This window comes from Dasypus novemcinctus, chromosome 17, assembly GCF_030445035.2.
Source record: "Dasypus novemcinctus isolate mDasNov1 chromosome 17, mDasNov1.1.hap2, whole genome shotgun sequence".
In the NCBI taxonomy this organism is placed as follows: Eukaryota; Metazoa; Chordata; class Mammalia; order Cingulata; family Dasypodidae; genus Dasypus; species Dasypus novemcinctus.
Window position 1 is genome coordinate 19,587,855 of NC_080689.1, and position 21,226 is coordinate 19,609,080.

At 40.0% G+C, this 21,226-nt stretch overlaps 1 protein-coding gene across 19 annotated transcripts in view; it reads left to right on the forward strand.

Annotated features, from left to right (window-relative positions):
* Positions 1 to 211: 211 nt before the first annotated feature.
* Positions 212 to 21,226, forward strand: part of BIRC6 (baculoviral IAP repeat containing 6) — a 285,301-nt gene continuing 264,286 nt past the window's right edge. For 17 of the 19 annotated variants that reach the window (XR_011646085.1, XR_009181110.2, XM_058278358.2 and 14 more), the window contains exon 1: positions 289 to 729. Coding sequence is in view for 17 of the 19 variants with exons in the window: in XM_058278358.2 (XP_058134341.1) it covers positions 405 to 729 (325 nt within the window). In the remaining 2 variants the exon portion in view is untranslated. Of the gene's footprint in view, positions 730 to 21,226 lie in introns of all 19 variants that reach the window. The other 2 variants (XM_058278359.2, XM_058278361.2) reach the window with 1 other exon arrangement.

Below are 21,226 nucleotides of genomic sequence, written 5' to 3' on the forward strand. Positions count from 1 at the left end.
CTGGGGTCGGTCCGGCGCAGCTGAAACCGCTGCAAAGGGCCTCAGGGCGTTCCAGGAAGATATCTTAAGGGCCGGGGTCCCAGCCGAGTGAAAATTCAGGACACCCCCTGACCCTGGGAGCGAGGCGGATCAGAGCCAGCCGCCACTCCGGGGGACCACAAGAAAAAACGGGGAAGCAGTAGGCTAGAAACTGGCCGACCCAGCGGCGCGTGGCACGGAGGAGTCCTCCCGCGCATGCTCCACCCGCCCCCCGCCCGGGGTCCCGCCTCTTTCCTTCTTTCTCGCCCTGCCCCTCCAGCCTTCCTCTGAGCTCGCTCCCCCGGGCGGGCGGCCGACGTTCCTTTTGCGTGCCGGCGCCTGACTTCACTTCCGGCTAACGCGCTCCGCTTGCCCCCTGGCCCCGGATGGTGACTGGCGGTGGTGCTGCACCTCCCGGGACTGTCACTGAGCCGCTTCCCAGTGTGATTGTGCTGAGCGCAGGCCGGAAGATGGCGGCTGCGGCGGCCTCGGGCCCGGGCTGCTCCTCGGCGGCGGGGGCGGGAGCGGGAGCGGCCGGGGTCTCGGAGTGGCTGGTGCTCCGGGATGGCTGCATGCGCTGCGACTCCGACGGGCTGCACAGCCTCTCCTACCACCCGGCGCTCAACGCCATCCTGGCCGTCACCAGTCGCGGGACCATCAAAGTCATCGACGGCACGTCGGGGGCTACCCTGCAGGCCTCCGCGCTTAGCGGTGAGTGTGGGGCCCGCTGGGCGGGCGCCGGGCCTACAGCGGGAGGAGCCCGGCCCGCGAGGTGCCGGGGCAGGAAGCCGCCCAGCCCCGGGGCTCGGTCGGGCCCTCCGGAGGGGAAGCGGCGTGACGAGAGCGAGGTAGCGGGAGGGCAGGGCTAGGGCTCGGGCTTGGCTGAGAAAGGAGGCCCGGAAGCTGATGGAGGAGGGCCTTAGGGTTCGGCATTTTCCGCGGCTGCAGCTGGGAAGAAGACCCTGGAGAGTCGGGGAATGGTGGGAGTTGCTTTTCGGGCCTTGAGCGTCTAGTGTGAGTTGTCCTGTGGGGAAGCGAGGAGGCCTTCGAGCTCGGCACAGGAGAAGGCTGGCAGCCGGGGAGATGGTGGGGAAGGCGTCGGCACTGCCCTCTGCTAGATCAGAAAGCGGAAGGCTGGAAGGCTTGATCCCAGCGGGAGAGGCTGGTGGCCGGAGGCGAGGGGCGGGGAGCGTCCGAGCCGGCCTCCTACCTCTCCACTCTGGAGAGAAGTGGATACTCTGCGGTTCTTAGGTCGTGCAGGTGCCGGGACCTACCCGCGGTCGTCGCGCGGGGCCTGGGGGTGGGGTGGACCTGGAGTGGGGGTGGGGAGGGAATTGGGCGGGCCAGCGGCTGGTATTGCTGGGTCGATGACTGTCGGACTCTGGCGATCGCCGGAGAAGGCAAAACCTTGTTCCCTAGCTCGGAAATTCCACTTTCTTCCCCCCAGTGACAGGTAACCCAGGACCCGCGGTTTAGGAAATGTAGATTCTTTTGAGTTGGTAAATCAGGTGAAATCTCAGGCCCTATTTTGTTTTTACCCCAGCGAGTCAAAAGTTGGGATTCTGAGATGTGTCTGAGTCTCACCCCTGGAGAGCAATTCTGGGTAGTGGAAAAGTTGCTCCAGGAACGGAACTTTTTAGTATGCATGAGGTAAACGCTCGGTGGACTGGACTAATTTACATTTGGCTGAGATGATATTTCATTTATGGTTAAACGATGAGTGGTTTAATTTAGATGCTATGAGTTAAGATTGAAAAGTTAGTATGTGAGTTAGACTCATGCAGAGATATAATGTATACGACTCTGCATTAACCAAGTGGAAGTGGTTTTGTGGTCTGCAGATTCACATATATTTTAACATAAGGAAAGATAGTTAGTCTAGTTTTGTGTGAGTAATATAAGTAAGTGGCAATTTCGGGATACAAAGATGAAATTAGTGATGTTAATTTTTGTTAATATGAGAGTTCTGAAAAACTGAATTGTGTATATTGCGGCATACAAACATGCATTGTATCTAAGAGAAAGTTTTCAGTTGAAGATTTGTAATTTTTTCTTTTTTTGTGTGTAAATATAGGACAGGAGGGATGTCCTATTGTGACAAGCAGTTACTGCAACTTTGGACTTAAGAAATTTTCATTGTGTATGAGAGGAAGATTCTCATTAGTAATTGGATATCTATTAAACTCACTTAAAACATTTCAAAATATGAAAAGATATAAAGAGGAATTACAGTGAACAGCTGCATATCCCTGACTCATCTTAAGAAATAAAACATTACAAATTGAGTTGAAGCCTGTCTGCCTCTCCTGGATTGCATTCCTCCAGTTCCCTTCACCCTCCACCTCCATAAGATTGCCCACAATTTGGTTTTCATTTTCATACAAGTCTTTTTGCTTTTTAGTAGATATTTGCGTCCTTAAACAATATCTAATATTGCCTTTTATGATTTTAAATTTTAAATAAGTGGTATCATACTATGTATTTGAATATCTATAAACAGTTCAAACAAAAGTGTTTTGAATAGAAAGAGGAGTTTCATAGGGTGGTTTTTCTGTCTGGAGACCATGTCTGAGAAAAATAGTCTATGCCAGGCTTTGTTATAAATGATTGGGGGAATTGGACATCTATGTATGTGCCTGTACATGGAAGGGAAGAAAATATTTATTCTAGTGGGAGCTTGTTTAAGGTGAGGGTTTTATTAATTTATTTTAAAAATTTATTTATTTCTCCCTATCCCCTCGTTGTTTGTGTTTTGTTGTGTACTTTTGTTGTGTGCTGGTCTTCTTTTAAAAAAAAAGGAGGCACCAGGAATGGAACCTGGGACCTCTGATTTGGGAGGGAAGCGCTTGAGCCTCCTCTGCTCCCTGCTTTGTTGTGTCTCTTATTACGTTTTCCTCGTGTCTCTTGTTGTATCATCTTGTTGCATCAGCTTGCTGTCTTGCTCGTTTTTCTTTAGAAGACACCTGGAGCTGAATCTGGGACCTCCCATGTGGTAAGATGGGAGTTCAATCGCTTGAGCCAAATCCGCTTCTCAAGGGGAGGGTTTTAGTTGCATAATGTAAGTGTAAATGTAGACGCATACATTTTAAAATTGATTTGGGGGAGCAGATGTGGTTCAGGTGGTTGAGTGCCTGCTTCCTACACGGGAGGTCTGTGTTCTGTCTCCAGTGCCTCCTAAAAAACCAACCAGCCAACCGAAAAAAACCACAAGCATACAAATGAAAAAAACAACTAAGGGGAGCAGATCTGGCTCAGTGGTTGAGTGCAGGCTTCCTACATACAAGGTGCCAGTTTCAATCCCCAGCCCTGGTACCTCAAAAAAACCCCAAAACAAAAGAAACAAACCAAAAACCACATCAAAAAACACTGATTTGGGATAATTTAGTTGGGATATATATCGGAGCATTTGTTAATTAGAAAAGTATGGGATTGGACTCTTAAATTTTAGATGTCCATGCATTGACGATTGAGTGTGTGGTATGTAGAATACTTTATGGAGAACAAAATAAAAGTATTATAGAAGATTTTGAGAGTAACATGGGTAAATTATGAAATGTTATGAGGACTGAAATTAGTAATTACGAAGGATTGTATTAGGGTCCTATTTATATAATCTATATAGGTGATTGGGAGAGAATGCTGCATTTTATGTTTTGCCTGGATTATGTTGGTATATAGTAGGTTTGCTTTTAATGGTTAATAGAGGGTAACAGCCCTATAAATAGAGTGGGAGGAAGGTGTCAGCAGTGAACCATGGTACTAACATGACCCCTCTTTCCAGTTCATAGGCAATGAGCCACTTTCCTTTCTATCCCAGAGGAAAGACATATTTGTCTGAAGAGATAAAGAGTGGTATGAAAATCTTTGTAACTTTGTAGAGTTTTACTGGGTGATAGAGTAGTGTGTTTTACGTATGCAGTTATGGTTTACCCTAGTGTAGATTAGAAATTGAAGGATGGGAGTAGGACTTGTATGTTTATGTATTCAGTTGGAATTTAAAGACGGTAAATTTGTAACCATGTCTATCATGAGTCTTCACATTATTTGTAATTTATAAATACACTTTCACTAGATTAAGAGCTATCAGTATATACTTAAATTAGGCATAACACAATGACAGAGTATTTACTCCCTGTTTAGTGTTTTAAGATTTTCGAGGCACTGAGCTGCTTCTTTGGCCTGGCATTCAGTGACCCCCATGATCTGGCCTCTTACCCAACTCACTACCCTGTTTTATTTTGTGAAACTGATGCTTTTAATTTCCTTTTCTAACTACAGTAGTTTTGCTCATTCTTGGGATGTACCAATTTACTCCAGCCAGTTAGACAAATTTCTTTCCCATTTTTCAAGATCTAGGGCAGATTGTAGCTTCATGATCCCTTTAGTCTGAAGTGATGCTCCAAACTCCTAAGCACATACTGTTTTCTGCTGTCTTGAACTATTTAAATTCCATTTTATTTAGCTATTTATAAGTATAAGATGTTTGCCTAACTATATTTCAAGCTTCTTGTCTACTTGTGTATATCTGCTTGTCAGGATGCTTAGTACAAACTAATTTAATAAATATTTTTTGATTTGATGTATGTATACCAATGGTTATGCTAAATGGATGCTTTGTTACACACTAATTGCTAAATGAACACATTCCTTGACTTTGGGTTTTAAAAATAAAAGAAGCTTTAACATATACCACATGGCCATACTGTTGATATTACTGGATATATCCCTATCTGTAGCTATTGTTTTGTTCATGCAGTTTAGCATGAACAGAAAGGAGCCTGGCCCTGGAGACAGATTGCTTGGGTTAAGATCCCACTTTGCAGTTTGTGGCTATGTAACTTTGAGTGAATTACTTTAGGTCTCTAGTCTGGTTTCCCCGTTTGCAAAATGGGTATAGTAATTGTACCAACTGTGAGGATTAATTGTTAGAGCAGTGGGCTTACCAAGCAATTAAGTGCTCAGAAATGTTCCTATTAGGGAGTAGAAGTGGCTCAAGCAGTTTAATGCCTGCTTCCTATATGGGGGAGGTTCCGGTTCCATTCCTGGTGCCTCCTAAAAACAACAACAAAAAACTCAAGCAAACAAATGAAAATACCAGCTCAGGGGAGCTGATGTGGCTCAGTGGTTGAGTGCTGAATTCCCACATATAAGATCCCAGGTTCAGTTCCTGGCCCTGGTACCTTAAAAAGAAAAAAAAGCCTGTCTACTTGCCATTCACTATAAATATCCTTCTTTTTTTCCCTTTTCCTTAAGCTGTTTTCATATTCTCTAAGTCTTTTGATCTTAACCACAAATTTAAACTTCCTAGGACTTTTTTCTGATTTGCCATCTTTCATTATCTTGTAGAACCCTAGTTTTTGCTTTGATGTAAGAAAAAGTTATTGCTAATTTGTTCTGTATTGTCTTATATATTTAATTACTGGTGGTGATATTTTCTCTTCCTAAAAAGCTTGTTTTCCCCATCCCTTAGTATATTTTATATTGTTTGCATGGATTATAAGCTTTTTTTTGAGGGCATGGGCTTTTTATATGTAAATTTGTCCTGAATTTTGAGTCTTAGTTCACTTACTAATTCACTACCTAAATTTCTTTTCTTTTTTATTAAAGGTTTATTTTATTTATTTCTCTCCCCTCCCCATTGTTTTGTGCTTGCTGTCTGCCCATTTTCTTTTTAGGAGGCACCGGGAGCTGAACCTGGGACCTCCCATATGGGAGGGAGGTGCCCAATTGCTTGAGCCACCTCCACCCCCTGCTTGTTGTGTCATCTCGTGTCAGCTTGTTGCATCAACTTGCCACACCAGCCCATTGCGCCAGCCTGCTGTCTAGCTCTAGCTCATCTTTTTTAGGAAGCACTGGGAACCGAACCTGGGACCTCCCATCTAGTAGGTGGGCGCCCAACTACTTGAGCCACATCTGCTTCCCTCTAAATTTCTTGCATCTCAGTTTTCTCATCTGTGAATTAATATTTAATAGGATGGTTGTGAAGATTAAATGGTAAAACGTTTAAAATGCCTAACAGTGTTTGGCATACATATAGTATAAATGCATAGTAGATACTTGGTGAATGCTAACTCTTTTGAGTCTTATGGTTCCATCCTCCTGATCACATTAAAAAATGTTCATTGGGAAATGGATGTGGCTCAAGTGATAAGACCTCCGCCTATTGATCCCTGGGCCTTCCTGGTGAAAAAAGAAGAGAAAGCGTGTCTGCGCAGTGAGCCACTGCCCATGTGGTGAGCTGAGTGCCCATTGAGTGCCTGCATGGTGAGCTGAGTGCCTACATGGTGAGCCAAGTGCCCGTGTGGCCAGCCGAGTGCCTGTGTGATGAGCTGAATGCCTGTGTGGTGAACCAGTCCCATGTGCACTGCTTGCACGGTGAGCCAGTACCCCTGCAAGTGAATCACGCAGCAAGATGATGACACAACCAAAGAAAGAGAAAGACAAAGGGGAGAGTCAAGGTGAAGTACAGCAGAGACCAGGAACTGGGGTGGTGCAATTGACAGGGAACCTCTCTCCACATCAGAGGTCCCTAGGATCAAATCCCGGTGAATCCTGGAGGAGAAAGATGAGAAGAGAAGACGAAAAGAGAAATAGATACAGAAGATCACAAAGCGAATGGACACAGACAGAAAAACAGCAGGGCGAGGGAGGAGGCGGGAAGGGAAAAGAAAAGTTTATTGGATTAGTGTTTTATAGGGATGGGGGCCTGGGATTGAATCTGGGGCCTTGTGTGTGGGAAGCCAGTGCTCAGTCACACGGGATCCCCTAAATTGTTTTTTCGCTTGTTCGCTTGTTGTTCTTTTGTTTTTAGGAGGAAATGGGAATAGAACCTGGGACCTCCCATGTGGGAAGCAGGCACTCAACCCCTTGAGCCACATCTATTCCCTTAGTGTTTATATATAGAGGATGAGTTTATATGCAAACGCAGATGGTAATATAAATATTGGTAACAATTTTTATCTATCTTTGGTTGAGTACTTTTTAGTGTATTAGTGCAGCTAGCTATCTAATGTTGACGATGTTGGATTACTAGTTTTGTGTCTGTATGGATTATTCATGGAATATATGTGTATAAATTAAGATTTATGTGTGTGGTTTTTAATCAGTGAACATTATGGTGTAAGTGTAGGAGGAATTCAGGTGTCATCAGTTTCTGAAGTGGGTTCTGGGTCTATGTCATAGTAAAAAAAGAGGAAAAGGAAAAGTGACTCCACAGTTGCTTGGTGTTTATAGACAAACATTCCAGCTTTGCATTTCTTTATGAAATCTCCTCTTTTCCTTTTTCCACAAAGACATTGACTTTTCTTTGAGAAACTTGTAACGATGGTCATAAATTAGAAAGTGAAGGTTGTGCTCTGCTTCAGCTTCAGTGACATTCAGATTGGGTGAATTGTTTTCTGGTGTCACTTTTTTGGTCAAACTTAAAAGCCCAGAGCTTCCTGCTTAAAGGAGTCTTGGAATATAGATGATTAATTATGTTAGTCTGTAGAATCCTTAGGAAATAGATTTTTATAGATACAATTCATACCGCTTTGTTAGTGGTGGAACATTTTTTAAGATTTATTTTTTATTTATTTCTCTTCCCTCTCCCCCCCACCCCCCCCAGTTGTATGCTCTCTGTCCACTTGCTGTGTGTTCTTCTGTGTCCGCTTGTATTCTTGTCAGTGACACTGGGAATCTGTCTCTTTTTGTTGCGTCATCTTGCTATGTCAGCTCTCCATGTGTGCGGTGCCATTCCTGGGCAGGGTGCGCTTTTTTTCTCACGGGGCAGCTCTCCTTGAGGGGCACACTCCTTGCAAGTGGGGCTTCCCTATGCAGGGGACACCCCTGCATGGCATGGCACTCCTTGCACGCATCTGCACTGTGCGTGGGCTAGCTCACCACACGGGTCAGGAGGCCCTGGGTTTGAACCCTGGACCTCCCATGTGGTAGGCAGACACTCTTATCAGTTGAGCCATATCTGCTTCCCGTATTTTTCTTTTATTTATGAATTGGGCATGCATTAATTAGAATCGAATAGCAGACTGTCCTTGTAAGTTCCATAGAATGGAAATTGCAAATAATTCAAAGCAGTTCCTATTTCCTGACTTACTTTGGTACTAGCAGCCTATGTCTTCTGTGAGAGATAATAAATACAGTATAGAATTGGGATTTCAGTAGTACCTAGAAGGTAATTGTCTTCTGGATACATCTGAGTTCTGTATAAAAACTTAATTAAGCAGAATCTCTTTTTGGGTGTTGAGTATGTACTTTGGCTTCTGTTTTGGTTGACTAACTTATGTAGCAGTATTACCTTTTGACCTAGTTTATGTCAGAGATTTGCTATTTTTAGCAAAAGTTTTCTATAATTGATGATAATTAATTGCTAAGGGCATAGTAGTTTTTGTTGCACAAATTCTGTTGAAAGTGCAGTATTTTCTTCCAGTTTCAATGTATGTGGAAATGTGGCTGGGTAAAATCTAATTGGCATAACTATAAGAGCAATACTTCTTTAATTGCAGGGGAGTTATAAACTATAATAAAAATTGATTTGGGGCTTGAAATTGTTGAAAGAGGAGGATGTTATGATGAACTGGTTGATTGGAATTCAGATGTTTATTGAACACTGTTAGGCATGGGGCAGCACAAAATAATGCAATAGTTTTGCCTTTGAATGCAAGTTATTTGATGTTTTTAGGTAAACCATTTGAGCATAATGTCTTAAGTTTCATAATATAGATGTGCAAAATGCTGTGTCAGCAAAGAAGGACATTTTTTCCAACCTAAGGGAAATAAGGAAGGCTTTTAAAAGAAGGTAGCATTTTGATTAGCTTTGAAAGATAGTGGGAGAGAATGTTAGAGAAAATATCTATCATCTTAAGCCAGGGTACTTCCTTGTGCAGGGGCATGTTGGTCATCAAAAACCTGGTAAATTCAAGGTACCAAAAGAAGAGAGGTGGGGCTGGAGTTCAGGGTATGTGTGGGGATGGTTAGAGTTGAAATTGAGAGATTGGTAAGGACCAGGTCATAATGTATTTTGATAAGACCTTTGGGTTTGATGTCAGGGTGGGGTGGGTACCATTGTAGGTTATAATATGATCAAATTTGTGTTTAGAAAGATTGAAAGCTAATGCCCATATGTGAGCGGTGATAAGAGTCTCTTGTAAGTTAGTTATATGAGAGGTAGGAGTATCATAATTTGAGTATTTATTAAATGTGAAGGATGAGAGGAATTGCCAAGGTGTTTATTAATCCAAATAGGCTAAACTAGGTGTGGTCACTAGCGTTTGTTGGAGAAGGCTGAGTAGGTAACAGGGAAATAGTAATTTCAGTTGTTTTAATTTTGTGGTTCTTGAGGACATCTGAGTAGAGAAGTTCAGAAGGCATTTGGAAGTTTAGGGTTGAAACTTTACAGTTTGGGAATATAGATTTGGAAGGCATTGGCTTTTATAGAGAAAGCCTAATCTGGTGGTGAAGGATATGGGCTCTGAAGCCAAATTGAGTTCTAGTCTGCTCCTCATGACCTGTCTGTGCTTTATTTTTCTCATCTGTAAAATAGGAATAATAATTCATACCTAATTCATTAAATTATTGGATAGGTTAAATAAGCTATTACATGTAGACACTGCTGGAACCACAGTAAGCATTCAATAAATATTAATTTTTGTACTTTTTTTGTAACATTAATTATATGTAAGTGGAACAAGTGTTTGCCATATGGGGATATTAAGATGAAATTTGAAATCTTCCTCTCACCATTTAACCATTTGGAAAGCTTTCTAGGAGAGATGACAGATTCCTCAAGTGAAACTTGAAGGATAAGGAGTTAGCCAGGTAGAAGGTACAGCATGAGCAAGAACAGAGGCATGAAACAGGGTAATAGTTGTTATAGGCAGTTCTATGTTAGAATGTAAAGCATGAGGAAGAGAGTGATGAGATCCTCCTGGGCTATGTTTCCCATATTTTTAAAAGTACAAGAACTCCCAATTTAAGGTTAAAATTTTAGGGCCCTGTTATGATAGGAACTATATTTTTAGTACCAGTTAATTGAAAAAATATTGCAGAAAGCTGCTACTTTTAAGTAGTTTTTATTTAGGTCTTTCATCATCAATGTAATTTGAAAAATACTATAACATCGATACTTTTGTGCTTTCTTCCCTACTTGCTTAATTTTTGGGGGTGAGAAGTCACATTCTTCCTTCTGCCCTCCAACTTAAAAATATTTGTTGGTTTCCTCTTTCTACTTGTTCTTTTTTTGTCCTTATATGTTTGTTTAATGCTCTCTATATTTCTTTGCTCTCTCTCCAGTGGGACCTGAGGAGGGAGCAGAGGTGAATGTGCATGTATATGGAAATCTCTGTAGTACTTAAGTTGTGGAGCCTCTGGTACTCTGTCCTTAGAAATGCTGCTGTAACTGTAGAAAGAATATAAACAATAATAGATTTGGGTTATATACTGTGTAAGAACAGTGGAAAGGGAGAGGGGAGATACCTTCTCAGATATGTGCAAGGTTCTTCTGCCCTCATGAAAAGGGTACCTTTGGCAAGACACTTCTCTTAGTTTCCTCTTTAAAATGAGCTAATAGTACTTCATGACGTGATAGGATAATGAGTGTAGAACTTATTTTTAAACTGTAGCATTTCAAATACAAGGAAAACAGAACTGTTTAGATATATTCTGTGAGTATGGAAGAGGAGATAATAGAGGTACGAATAACAAAAAGAATAAAGTAATTGTGATGTTAAACAGTCTGCAAAAAGGACAGTACATCTGAAAAGAAATGCTTGAGATCTAGTTTGACTGTGTTAAAATCAGGGATGTATTTTAAAGGAGGTAAATATTAAGTTTACTTCACAGAGGAAATAGAAGTTTTAGAGTAGAGATGATCAAATGTCTTCTTTGAGATTGTGAGTGAGCATTGGGAATTTAAATCTTAATGGTTTGGTTCTTTAATTTGCTTTTGATTATTGGCTTATGAAGAGACAAATAGGGCTGGGGAGATGGCACAGGGCAGTGGTTTTCAACTCTGGCTGCTCGTTAGAATCATTAGGGGATCCTTTAAAAAAAATAATCTGTCTGGGCTCCAATTTTTTTTTTTTTTTTAAAGATTTATTTATTTTTATTTATTTATCCCCCATCCCCCCCATTGTCTGCTCTCTGTCTCCATTTGCTGTGTGTGTTCTTCTGTGTCTGCTTGTATTCTCATTAGTTGGCTCCAGGAACTGATCCTGGGACCTTCTGGAGGGGGAGAGAGGCAATCATTCTCTTGTGCCACCTCATCTCCCTGATCTGCTGTGTCTCTTATCGTTTCTCCTCTCTATTTCTTTTTGTTGTGTCATCTTGCTATGCCAGCACTCTGCATGGGCCAGCACTCTGCGTGAATCAGCTTGCTGCATAGGCCAGCTTACCTTCACCAGGAGGCCCTGGGCATCATACCCTGGACCTTCTGTATGGTAGACGGGAATCTAATTGCTTGAGCCACATCTGCCTCCCTCTAGTATTCTAATTTTTTTTTTTTTTTTTAAAGATTTATTTATTTATTTAATTTCCCCCCCTCCCCTGGTTGTCTGTTCTTGTTGTCTATTTGCTGCGTCTTGTTTCTTTGTCCGCTTCTGTTGTCGTCAGCGGCACGGGAAGTGTGGGCGGCGCCATTCCTGGGCAGGCTGCTCTTTTCACGCTGGGCGGCTCTCCTTATGGGTGCACTCCTTGCGCGTGGGGTTCCCCTACGCGGGGGACACCCTTGCGTGGCACAGCACTCCTTGCGCGCATCAGCGCTGCGCATGGCCAGCTCCACACAGGTCAAGGAGGCCCGGGGTTTGAACCGCGGACCTCCCATATGGTAGACGGACGCCCTACCCACTGGGCCAAAGTCCGTTTCCCTCTAGTATTCTTATTTAAGTGGTCTGGAATGGCTCCTAGGCATATGATACTATTTATTTAAAAAGCTTGTCAGGTGAGTCAGTGTGCACTTAGGTTTAAGGGTTCAGACTTTGCCTAGGACCTTAGACGAGCAGTTTGTTTGGTATACCTAGGATAAATGAAGAGTTGGGTTTCATTTGAATTAAATAATATTTTATTTAGCCTTTTTTTTGTCTGCCAAACAGACCTACATGTTGTACCATTATACATTAGTGTATATATTAATATAATGAAATGTAAGCAACAGGGATGTATCAAGGGCCATATTTCTGTTGCTTTCAATTTTGTTTTTTTTCTGGCATAATATAGTTTTGGTTGATTTTTTAAAACACCTGAGTGATTCTGGTTGGGAGAGAGGAGAAGGGGGATGGAGAAGGCAGAGATGTCTGGGGTATCTGTATCAAACCAATTAGTTTCATGTCTCAAATGCCTTTGTTTCATTTGGTATTGAAGAAAAGTGGGGGTTTCAGGAAGATGGTGTAGGAGTAGGCAGAGAGGCTCAACTCTTTCACAAAAACAGTGAAGAAAGGGCCAAAAGCTGTTTGAGGGACCTGCTTTGGAGATCAGCACACCAGGACAGTGCTGTGCATCTCACAGGAGGATGAAGTACGGGAGGCAAGAACCCAAAACAACCAAGGTGAGTTCTTTACCCCCCATGGCAGCCAGGAAGGGTGGAAGACACTAAGCTTGGATAAAACCTCTGGCTCACTGCATCTGACTGAGAGGGGAACAGATGTCTTCCTCCTTGTCAACTGTTACAAGGGAAGAGGGGGAAGGTGAGTTGGAGGGTTTCTCTTCAGTGAATTCGGCCAGCAGAGCCCGCTTTGAATACCAGCTCTGACCAGACAACAAACATGGGAAAGTGGAAGTTGAAACAAACACCTCCATGGAAAGGTTCACCAGTGAGCACCATCTGTTGGTTGGCCAGGAAATTACAAGGAGAAAAACTGCTTTTGAGTCTCCCTTTAGCCTTACCTCTGTGAGAAAATCTGTGCACCATTAGTGAGTCCCTGGCTCGATTTTAATAACTTAAGCTGGGCAATTTTTTTTTTTAAGATTTATTCTATTTATTTCTCTTCCCTTTCCCTGTTGTCTGCTTTGTGTCCATTTGCTGTGTGTTCTTCTGCGTCCGCTTGCTTTATCCAGCAGCACTGGGAAACTGTGTCTCTTTTTTGTTGCATCATCTTGCTGCATCAGCTCTCTGTGCGTGTGGTGTCACTCCTGGTTGGGCTGCACTTTTTTCACGCGGAGCAGCTCTCCTTGCTGTGCATACACCTTGTGCATGGGGCTCCCCTATGTGAGGGTGCCTCTGCGTGGCAGGGCACTCCTTGCGCGGCAGTACCATGTGTGGGCCAGCTTACCACATGGGTCAGGAGGCCTTGGGGATCGAATCCTGGACTCTCCATATGGTAGATGGATGCTCTATCAGTTGAGCCACGTCTGCTTTCCAAGATGGGCAATTTTAAAGACTTAGAATGTTGAACTGAAAGTCAAAGAAGAGCTGTGAAAAAAAAACACAAGAAACAAACACTAGGTAAGAGAGAGATATTGACTATCAGGTTAAATTCACCAACATATTCAGATGCCTAGACATCAGCAAAAAATTACAAGCCATGCTAGAAAACAGGCAAAGGAACAAACTAAATACCCTGATGAGATAAAGGATTTAAGACAACAAATTAATGATATTCACTCAGATCTCCTAAATCAATTCAAAAGAATTGATGGAAAATATGACTAAAAAGAGAGAAAGGATGTTAAGAAGACAAAAGAGTGAGCATAAAGAACAGTGTGAAAGTCTGCAAAGAAAAGTTTTAGAATTTATAGGAATGAAAGGGACAGTGGATGAGATTTAAAATAGATTAGAGGAAAATGGGTGTAGGTCAAATGGTTGAGCATCTGCTTCGTCCCAGGTTTGATCCCTGGTACCTCTTGAAAACAAACAAACAAATGAAAATACCAACTCTTATTGGGGAGCAGATGTAGCTCAGTGGTTGAGTGCCTGCTTCCTGTATAGGAGGTCCTGGGTTCAATCCCTGGTACCTCCTTAAAAAAGAACACATTAGAGGCACATAACAGCAGATTTGGGTAGCTTGAAGAAAGAATTAGTGATTTCGAGGACTGAACCTCTGATCTGGAAAAGACAGGAGAACAGAGAGAGAAAAGAATGGAAAAATTGCACCATATCAGAGAATTGAATGACAACATGAAATACACAAACATACATGTTATCAGTGTTCCAGAAGGAGAAAAGAATGGAAAAGGGATAGAAAGAATATGTGGGAAATTAGTGACCAAAAACTTTTCCTTATGAAAGACAAATATCAACATCTAAGAACAACAGTATACCCCAAATTGAATAACCCTGAACAGACTTACTCTGAGACACATACTATTTAGAATGACAGCTATCAGGGGTAAAGATGGGATTCTGAAAACAGCAAGAGAAAAAGCAAAGCATCACATATAAGGGAACCTCAGTAAGATTAAGTGCTGACTTCTTAATAGAGACCATGGAGGTGAGCAGAAAGTGGTATGATTTATTTATGGCACTGAAAGAGAAAAACTGCCTGTCAAGAGTTCTGTATTGAGCAAAACTATCCTTCAAAATGAGGTTATGTTTAAAGTTTTCACAGACAAACGAAAACAGAGAGTAAGTTATCAAAAGACCAGTATTACAAGAGATACTAAAGGGCGTGCTGCAGCCTGAAAGGAAAAAATAAGGGTGAGAGTCCTGGAGAAGAGTATAGAAATGAAGATTATTAGGAAGGCTAAATTAAAAGGTGTAAAAAGACAGACAATAGTAAGATGTGACAACAGAAAGCCAAAGGACAAAATGGATGAAGTAAGTAATGCCTTTACAGTAATAACATTGAATGTCAGTGGCTTGAACTTCCCAATAAAAAGACATAGACTGATAGAATGGATTAAAAAATTATGAGTCATCTATATGCTAGCTATAGGAGACTCATCTCAGATATAAGGACACAACCAGGTTGAAAGTGAAAAGTTGAAAAAGATATTCCATGCAAATAGTAACAAAAAAAAAAAATTGACCTGGAATAGTGATACTAATACTGGACAGAATAGATTTTAAAAGCAAAACTGTTATAAGTGATGAAGACGGTCATTATATATTAATAAAAGGGACAATTCACCAAGAAAAAAATAACTACTAAATATTTATGCATACCTAACCTCAGTGCCCCAAGATACACGAGGCATATGCTGGCCAAACTGAAGGGAGAAATAGATGCCTTTACTATAATGGTCAGAGACTTCAATACACTAGTCTCAGCACTGGATAGAACATCTGGACAAAGGATAAATAAACAGAGTACTTAAATAATATAAATGAACTGACATATTTATAGAGCATTACACTCCAAAACAATAGGGTATACATCTTTTTCAAGTGCTCATGGATCCTTCTCCAGGACAGACCATATGTTGTGTCACAAGACAGGTCTCAATAAGTTTAAAAAGATTGAAATTATACAAAACACGTTCTGATCATAACACAGGGTGAAGCTGGAAATCAGTAATGGATGGAAAAGGGAAAATTCATAAATATGTGGAGAATAAAACAACATACTCTTAAATAATCAGTGGATCAAAGAAGAAATTACAAGAGAATTCAGTAAATGTCTTGAGACCAATGAATATGAGAACACAATATATCAAAACCTATGGGATACTGCAAAGGCAGGGCTGAGAGGGAAATTTATAGCCCTCAGTGCTTATGTTAAAAAAGAAGAAAGAGCTAAAATTGAAGATTATATACCTGGAGGAAGTAGAAAAAGATGAGCAAATTAATTCCAAACCAAGCTGAAGGAAAGGAATGGTGAAGATCAGAGCAGGAAATAATTGAAATCATCCAGAAAAAAAAAAGAAAAGAATCAACAAAATCAAAAGTTGGTTCTTTGAGAGGATCAGCAAAATCGATGAACCCTTAGCGAGACTGATGATGAAAAGACAGAAGATGCAAATAAATAAAATCAGAAATGAGAGGGGGGGCATTATGACTGATCCTGCCGAAAAAAGGAGGATACTATTAATAACTGTATGCCAAAAGAACTGGACAGTATAAACAAGATGGACAAATTCCTAGAAACACACGAACTACCTACACTGACCCTACAAGAAATAAAAGACCTCAACAAACCATTAACAAGTAAACAGATTGAAACAGTCATCGAAAATCTTCCAAAGATGAAAAACCTAGGATTATAGGTAAATTCGACCAGCATTCAAAAACGACCTAATACTAGTCTTGCTCCAGCTCTTCCAAAAATTGAGCAGGAAAGAAAGCTACCAAACTTATTCTATGAAGCCAGTATAATGTTAATATCAAAACCAGATAAAGAAACTATGAGGAAAGAAAATTATGGACCAGTGTGTCTAATGAATATAGATATATTAATAAAAATCCTCAACAAAATATTTGTACACCAAATCCAAAAGCACATTAAAAGAACTAAACACCACAATCAAGTGGCTTTATCCCAGGTGTGCAAGGGTGGTTCAACACAAGAAAATCAATTAGTGTAATAAACCACATTGATAAATCGAAGAAGAAAAATCACGTGATCCTCTTGATAACACTCCAAAAGATAGGAATAGAAGGGAAGTTTCTCAATATGGTGAAGTTACGTATATGAAAATCCTATAGCTAGTATCATACTCTCAATAATGAAAGACAAAAGTTTTCTCATTGAGATCAGGAACAAGGCAAGGATGCCTCCTGTCAACACCGTTACTCAATATTGTGCTAGAAGTTCTAGCTAGAGCAATTAGGGTAGATAAAGAAATAAAGGGCCCCCAAATAGGAAAGGAAGAAGTAAAAAGTTCCCTATTTATTGATGATATGATCCTATATCTAGAAAATCCTGAAAAAATCCACAAAAAAGTTACTAGAATAGATAAGTTTAGGAAAGTGGTAGGACACAAGATTAATATGCAAATGTCAGTAGCATTTCTGTACACTACTGATGACCAATCTTAGGAGTAAATCAGGAAAAAAGTCCATTTATAATAGCGACTAAATAAATCAGATATTTAGGAATAAACTTAAGCAAGGACAAAAAGGACCTGTATTTAGAAAAACTACAAAACATTGCTAAAAGAAACCAAAGAAGACTTAAGTAAATGGAAGGACATACTGTGTTCATGGACTGGAATACTGAATATCATTAAGATGTCAATTCTACCCAAACTGATTTACATATTCAATGCAATCCCAATAAAAATCCCAACACCTTTTTTTATTTTTTGAAAAATGGAAAAGCCAATTATTAAATTTATTAGGAAGGGTAAGGCAGCTTGAATAGCCACGAATGTTTTTAAAACAAAGAACGAAGCTGGAAGACTCTTATTTCCTGACATTAAAACATATTATTTAGCTACAATGGTAAAAACAGCATGGTACTGTCATAAAGATAGACAGGTTAACCAATGGCACCAAATTGAGAACTCAGAAATAGACCTTTATATCTATGGTCAAGTGATTTTTTTTTCTTTTTCTGACTCAGTGAATATTTATTTACTTTTTTTAAACAAATCAATTAAAAATTTTATTGATGTATATCATAAATATACATAACCAATAAGTATATAGTAAAAGTTGTGAACTTATAAAACAAACATACATAACATCATATGGGGTCCTTTACATCACCCCACCCTCAATAGCTTGTGTTGTTGTGAAACGTGTTACAAATTATGAAAGAATATTATCAATGCATTAGTAATAATTGTAGTACATATCTTTTTTTTTTTTTTTAAATTTTTTTATTTTTTATTGACTTTGTAATAATATTACATTAAAAATATATATGTGAGGTCCCATTCAACCCCACCCCCCCACCCCCCCTCTCCCCCCCCCCCAACAACACTCGTTCCCATCATCATGACACATCCATTGGATTTGGTAAGTACATCTTTGGGCACCTCTGCACCTCATATACATTGGTTCACATCATGGCCCATACTCTCCTCTATTTCATCATGTAGGCCCTGTGAGGATTTACAATGTCCGGTGATTACCTCTGAAGCACCATCCAGGGCAGCTCCATGTCCCGAAGACGCCTCCACCTCTCATCTCTTCCTGCCTTTCCCCATACCCTTTGTCCATTATGTCCACTTTTCCCAATCCAATGCCACCTCTTCTATGTGGACACTGGATTGGTTGTGTCCATTGCACCTTTATGTCAAGAGGAGGCTCAGATTCCACCTGGATGCTGGATGCAATCCTCCCATTTTCAGTTGTAATCACTCTAGGCTCCATGGTGTGGTGGTTGTCCTTCTTCACCTCCATCTTAGCTGAGTGTGGTAAGTCCAATAAATCAGATTGTAGGTGCTGGAGTCTGTTGAGGCTCAGGATCTGGCTATCACATTGTCAGTCCAGAGATTCAAATCCCCTAAATATATCTTAATGTAGTACATATCTTATATTTCCAAACAAATTAGTTTTATTGCTACATATCAATAAAGTTCATCCAAAGAATGCAATCAGTGGTTATTTGTTACGATCACATAGTTGTGCATTCATCACTGTAATCATTATTAGAGCATTTTCTTTATTTCAGTAATAGTAAAGGAACAGACAGACAAGTAAATAAAATTCTTCACCTCTCGATCTCTCTGTGTGGTAAAAATAGCGTGGTACTGGCATAAAGATAGACAGACTGACCAATGGAACCAAATTGAGAACTCAGAAATAGACCTTTACATCTATGGTCAAATGATTTTTTTTTTTTTGTTTTTTTGTCAAGGATGTTAAGCCATCCCAGCTGGACCAGAATAGCCTAGTCAACAAATGGTGCTTGGAGAACTGGATATCCTTATCCAAAAGAAGGAAAGTGGAACACTATCTCACACCTTATACAAAATTTCACTCAAAATGGATCAGGGACCTAAATATAATAATGACAACCATAAAACTCCTAGAAGAAAATATATGAAAATATCTTCAAGATCTTGTGGTAGTTTCTTAAACCTTACATCCAAAGAAAGAGCAACAAAAGAAAAATAGATACATGGGACCACCTCAAAATTAAACACTGTTGCACCTTAAAGGACTTTGTCAAAAGGGCGAAAAGGCATTCAGCTCAATGGGAGAAAGTATTTGGAAATCACATACCCAATAAGTGTTTAATATCCATGATATATAAAGAGATTCTACAGCTCAATGATAAACAGACAAATTATCTGATTTAAAAAATGGGCAAAAGACTTAAATAGACAGTTGTCCAAAGAAGAAAGAGAAATGGGTGAAAACATAGGAAAAAATGTTTAGCATCACCAGTGGTTATGGAAATGCAAATCAAAACTACAGTGAGATGTATAATTTCACACCTATTAAAATGGCCAGTATTAGGAAGTTGGAAGAGTACAAGTGTTGTAGAGGATGTGGAGAGATAGGAATGCTTATTTACTGTTGGTGGGAACGTAGACGGTACAGCCACTGTGGAAGACTGTTTGGCAGTTCCTAAGAAAGTGGAATATAGAGTTGCCACATGACCAGGCAGTACAACTATTAGGTATATACCATAAGAACTGAGAGCTGTGACATGAACAGACATCTGCTTACCGATTTCATAGCAGCATAATTCATAGTTGATAAAGATGTAAACAACCCAGGTGTCCATCACCTGATGAATGGATAAACAAAATCTGGTATATACACATGATGGAATATTATGCAGCAGTAAGAAGAAATGAAGTATTTTAGCATATGACAACATGGATGAATCTGGAGGACATTTTGTTTAGCGGACCAAGCCTGATACAAGGACAAGTACTGTATGATTGTGCTTTTATGAATTACATATATTGTGTAAACTAATGGAGTTAATAATTAGAATATAGGTCCTCAGAAAGTAGAATGAGGTTAGAGAATGGAAAGCTGAGGGTTAATCTGTGCAGAATTGGTAAAATTTTGTTTATAAATCTTTGGAAATGAATAGAAATGGTTTAAGCACATCATAATGTTTGTAACTAGCAGAGCTCTTATATGGGTATGACAGTAGTTAAAAGGGAAGTCTGAGAACATGTATATTTCTAGAAGAAAAGCTAAAAAATGTAACAAGAGCCTGCATAACACAGTGAAACCTTATGTGAAATACAAATATGGGTAATATTGCATATATAAGGCTTTTTGCAAAATATAAATATAAACTAGAGATGTAGAAACAGCTATGTATGGCAGGGGCTATGTATGGCAGGGGAAGCATGGAGGGTTGAGAGGTGATGAGTTTTTTTGGTATGTTTTTTACTTTTCATTTTTTAAATTATTGGAATAGTGAAAATGCTCTAATAAAGACTGAAGTGATGAATGAACAACTATGTGATTATCTCACATACCATTGATTGAACACTTTGGATGGACTTATGCTTTATTAATAAGTATTAATAAAATTGATTTGTTAAAAAAATGAGACTATATGTTTTACTATATTATAGCTTTTAAGGTATTAAAATGTTCTTTTAAAAAAAGTTTTTTAGAACTATTAGAGTGATTCACTTATTCAAAAATATTTGCTGTGTGTGAAGCATTAGTGATACATCATTTAATACAAAGTCCCTGCTTTCATGGAGCTAATGATTTAGTGAGAAGAAATGTATAAACAGACACATATACTATGTCAGATGGTGATAAATTACAATAAAAAGCTGGTATGAGAATGGGAGTAGGTTAATTTGTTCTATTAGGTGACCCGGGAGGGTGTGTCTGAGGTGGCATTTGGCATCTGAGATAGGAGTGATGCAGATAATTACAGGAAGTTTCTGCTGGCCGGCTTCTGTAGTATGCAAGAACAAGTAGATGTGTTTTATCTATGTGGATGAAATTTGTTGTGTACTGATGTAAAATGTAGACTGTGAGGAACAATGAGAGAGTTCTGTGTGACTACAAGTCATGAGGTATATGCTACCTATAGTAAACAGAGAAAGCAGTAATTTCAAATATGACCTCCAAATAGAAACTCACAAGGGCAAGCACTCAAATTGCAGAATTGTATTGATTTGTAGTTGAGTTGCTTATCACATGTGCAACTCTGTAGCAACAGGAATTTATTTAATGATGATTAATGGTTCTCTTGAGCAACATCACATAGATAACTTAGTTCCCCAAATTTACTTAATCACAACAAGGTCGACATCCTGAAGGAAGATAGTATGTTCCAAGATAGTTGACAGATTTAAATATGACAAATGGAATAAAATATAGGGAAAAGGTCTCACAGTTTGTTGCAGGGAGAAGGTCCTTAAAGATTGAGTACCAGGAAGCGGTTTGGGTCCAATGGATAGG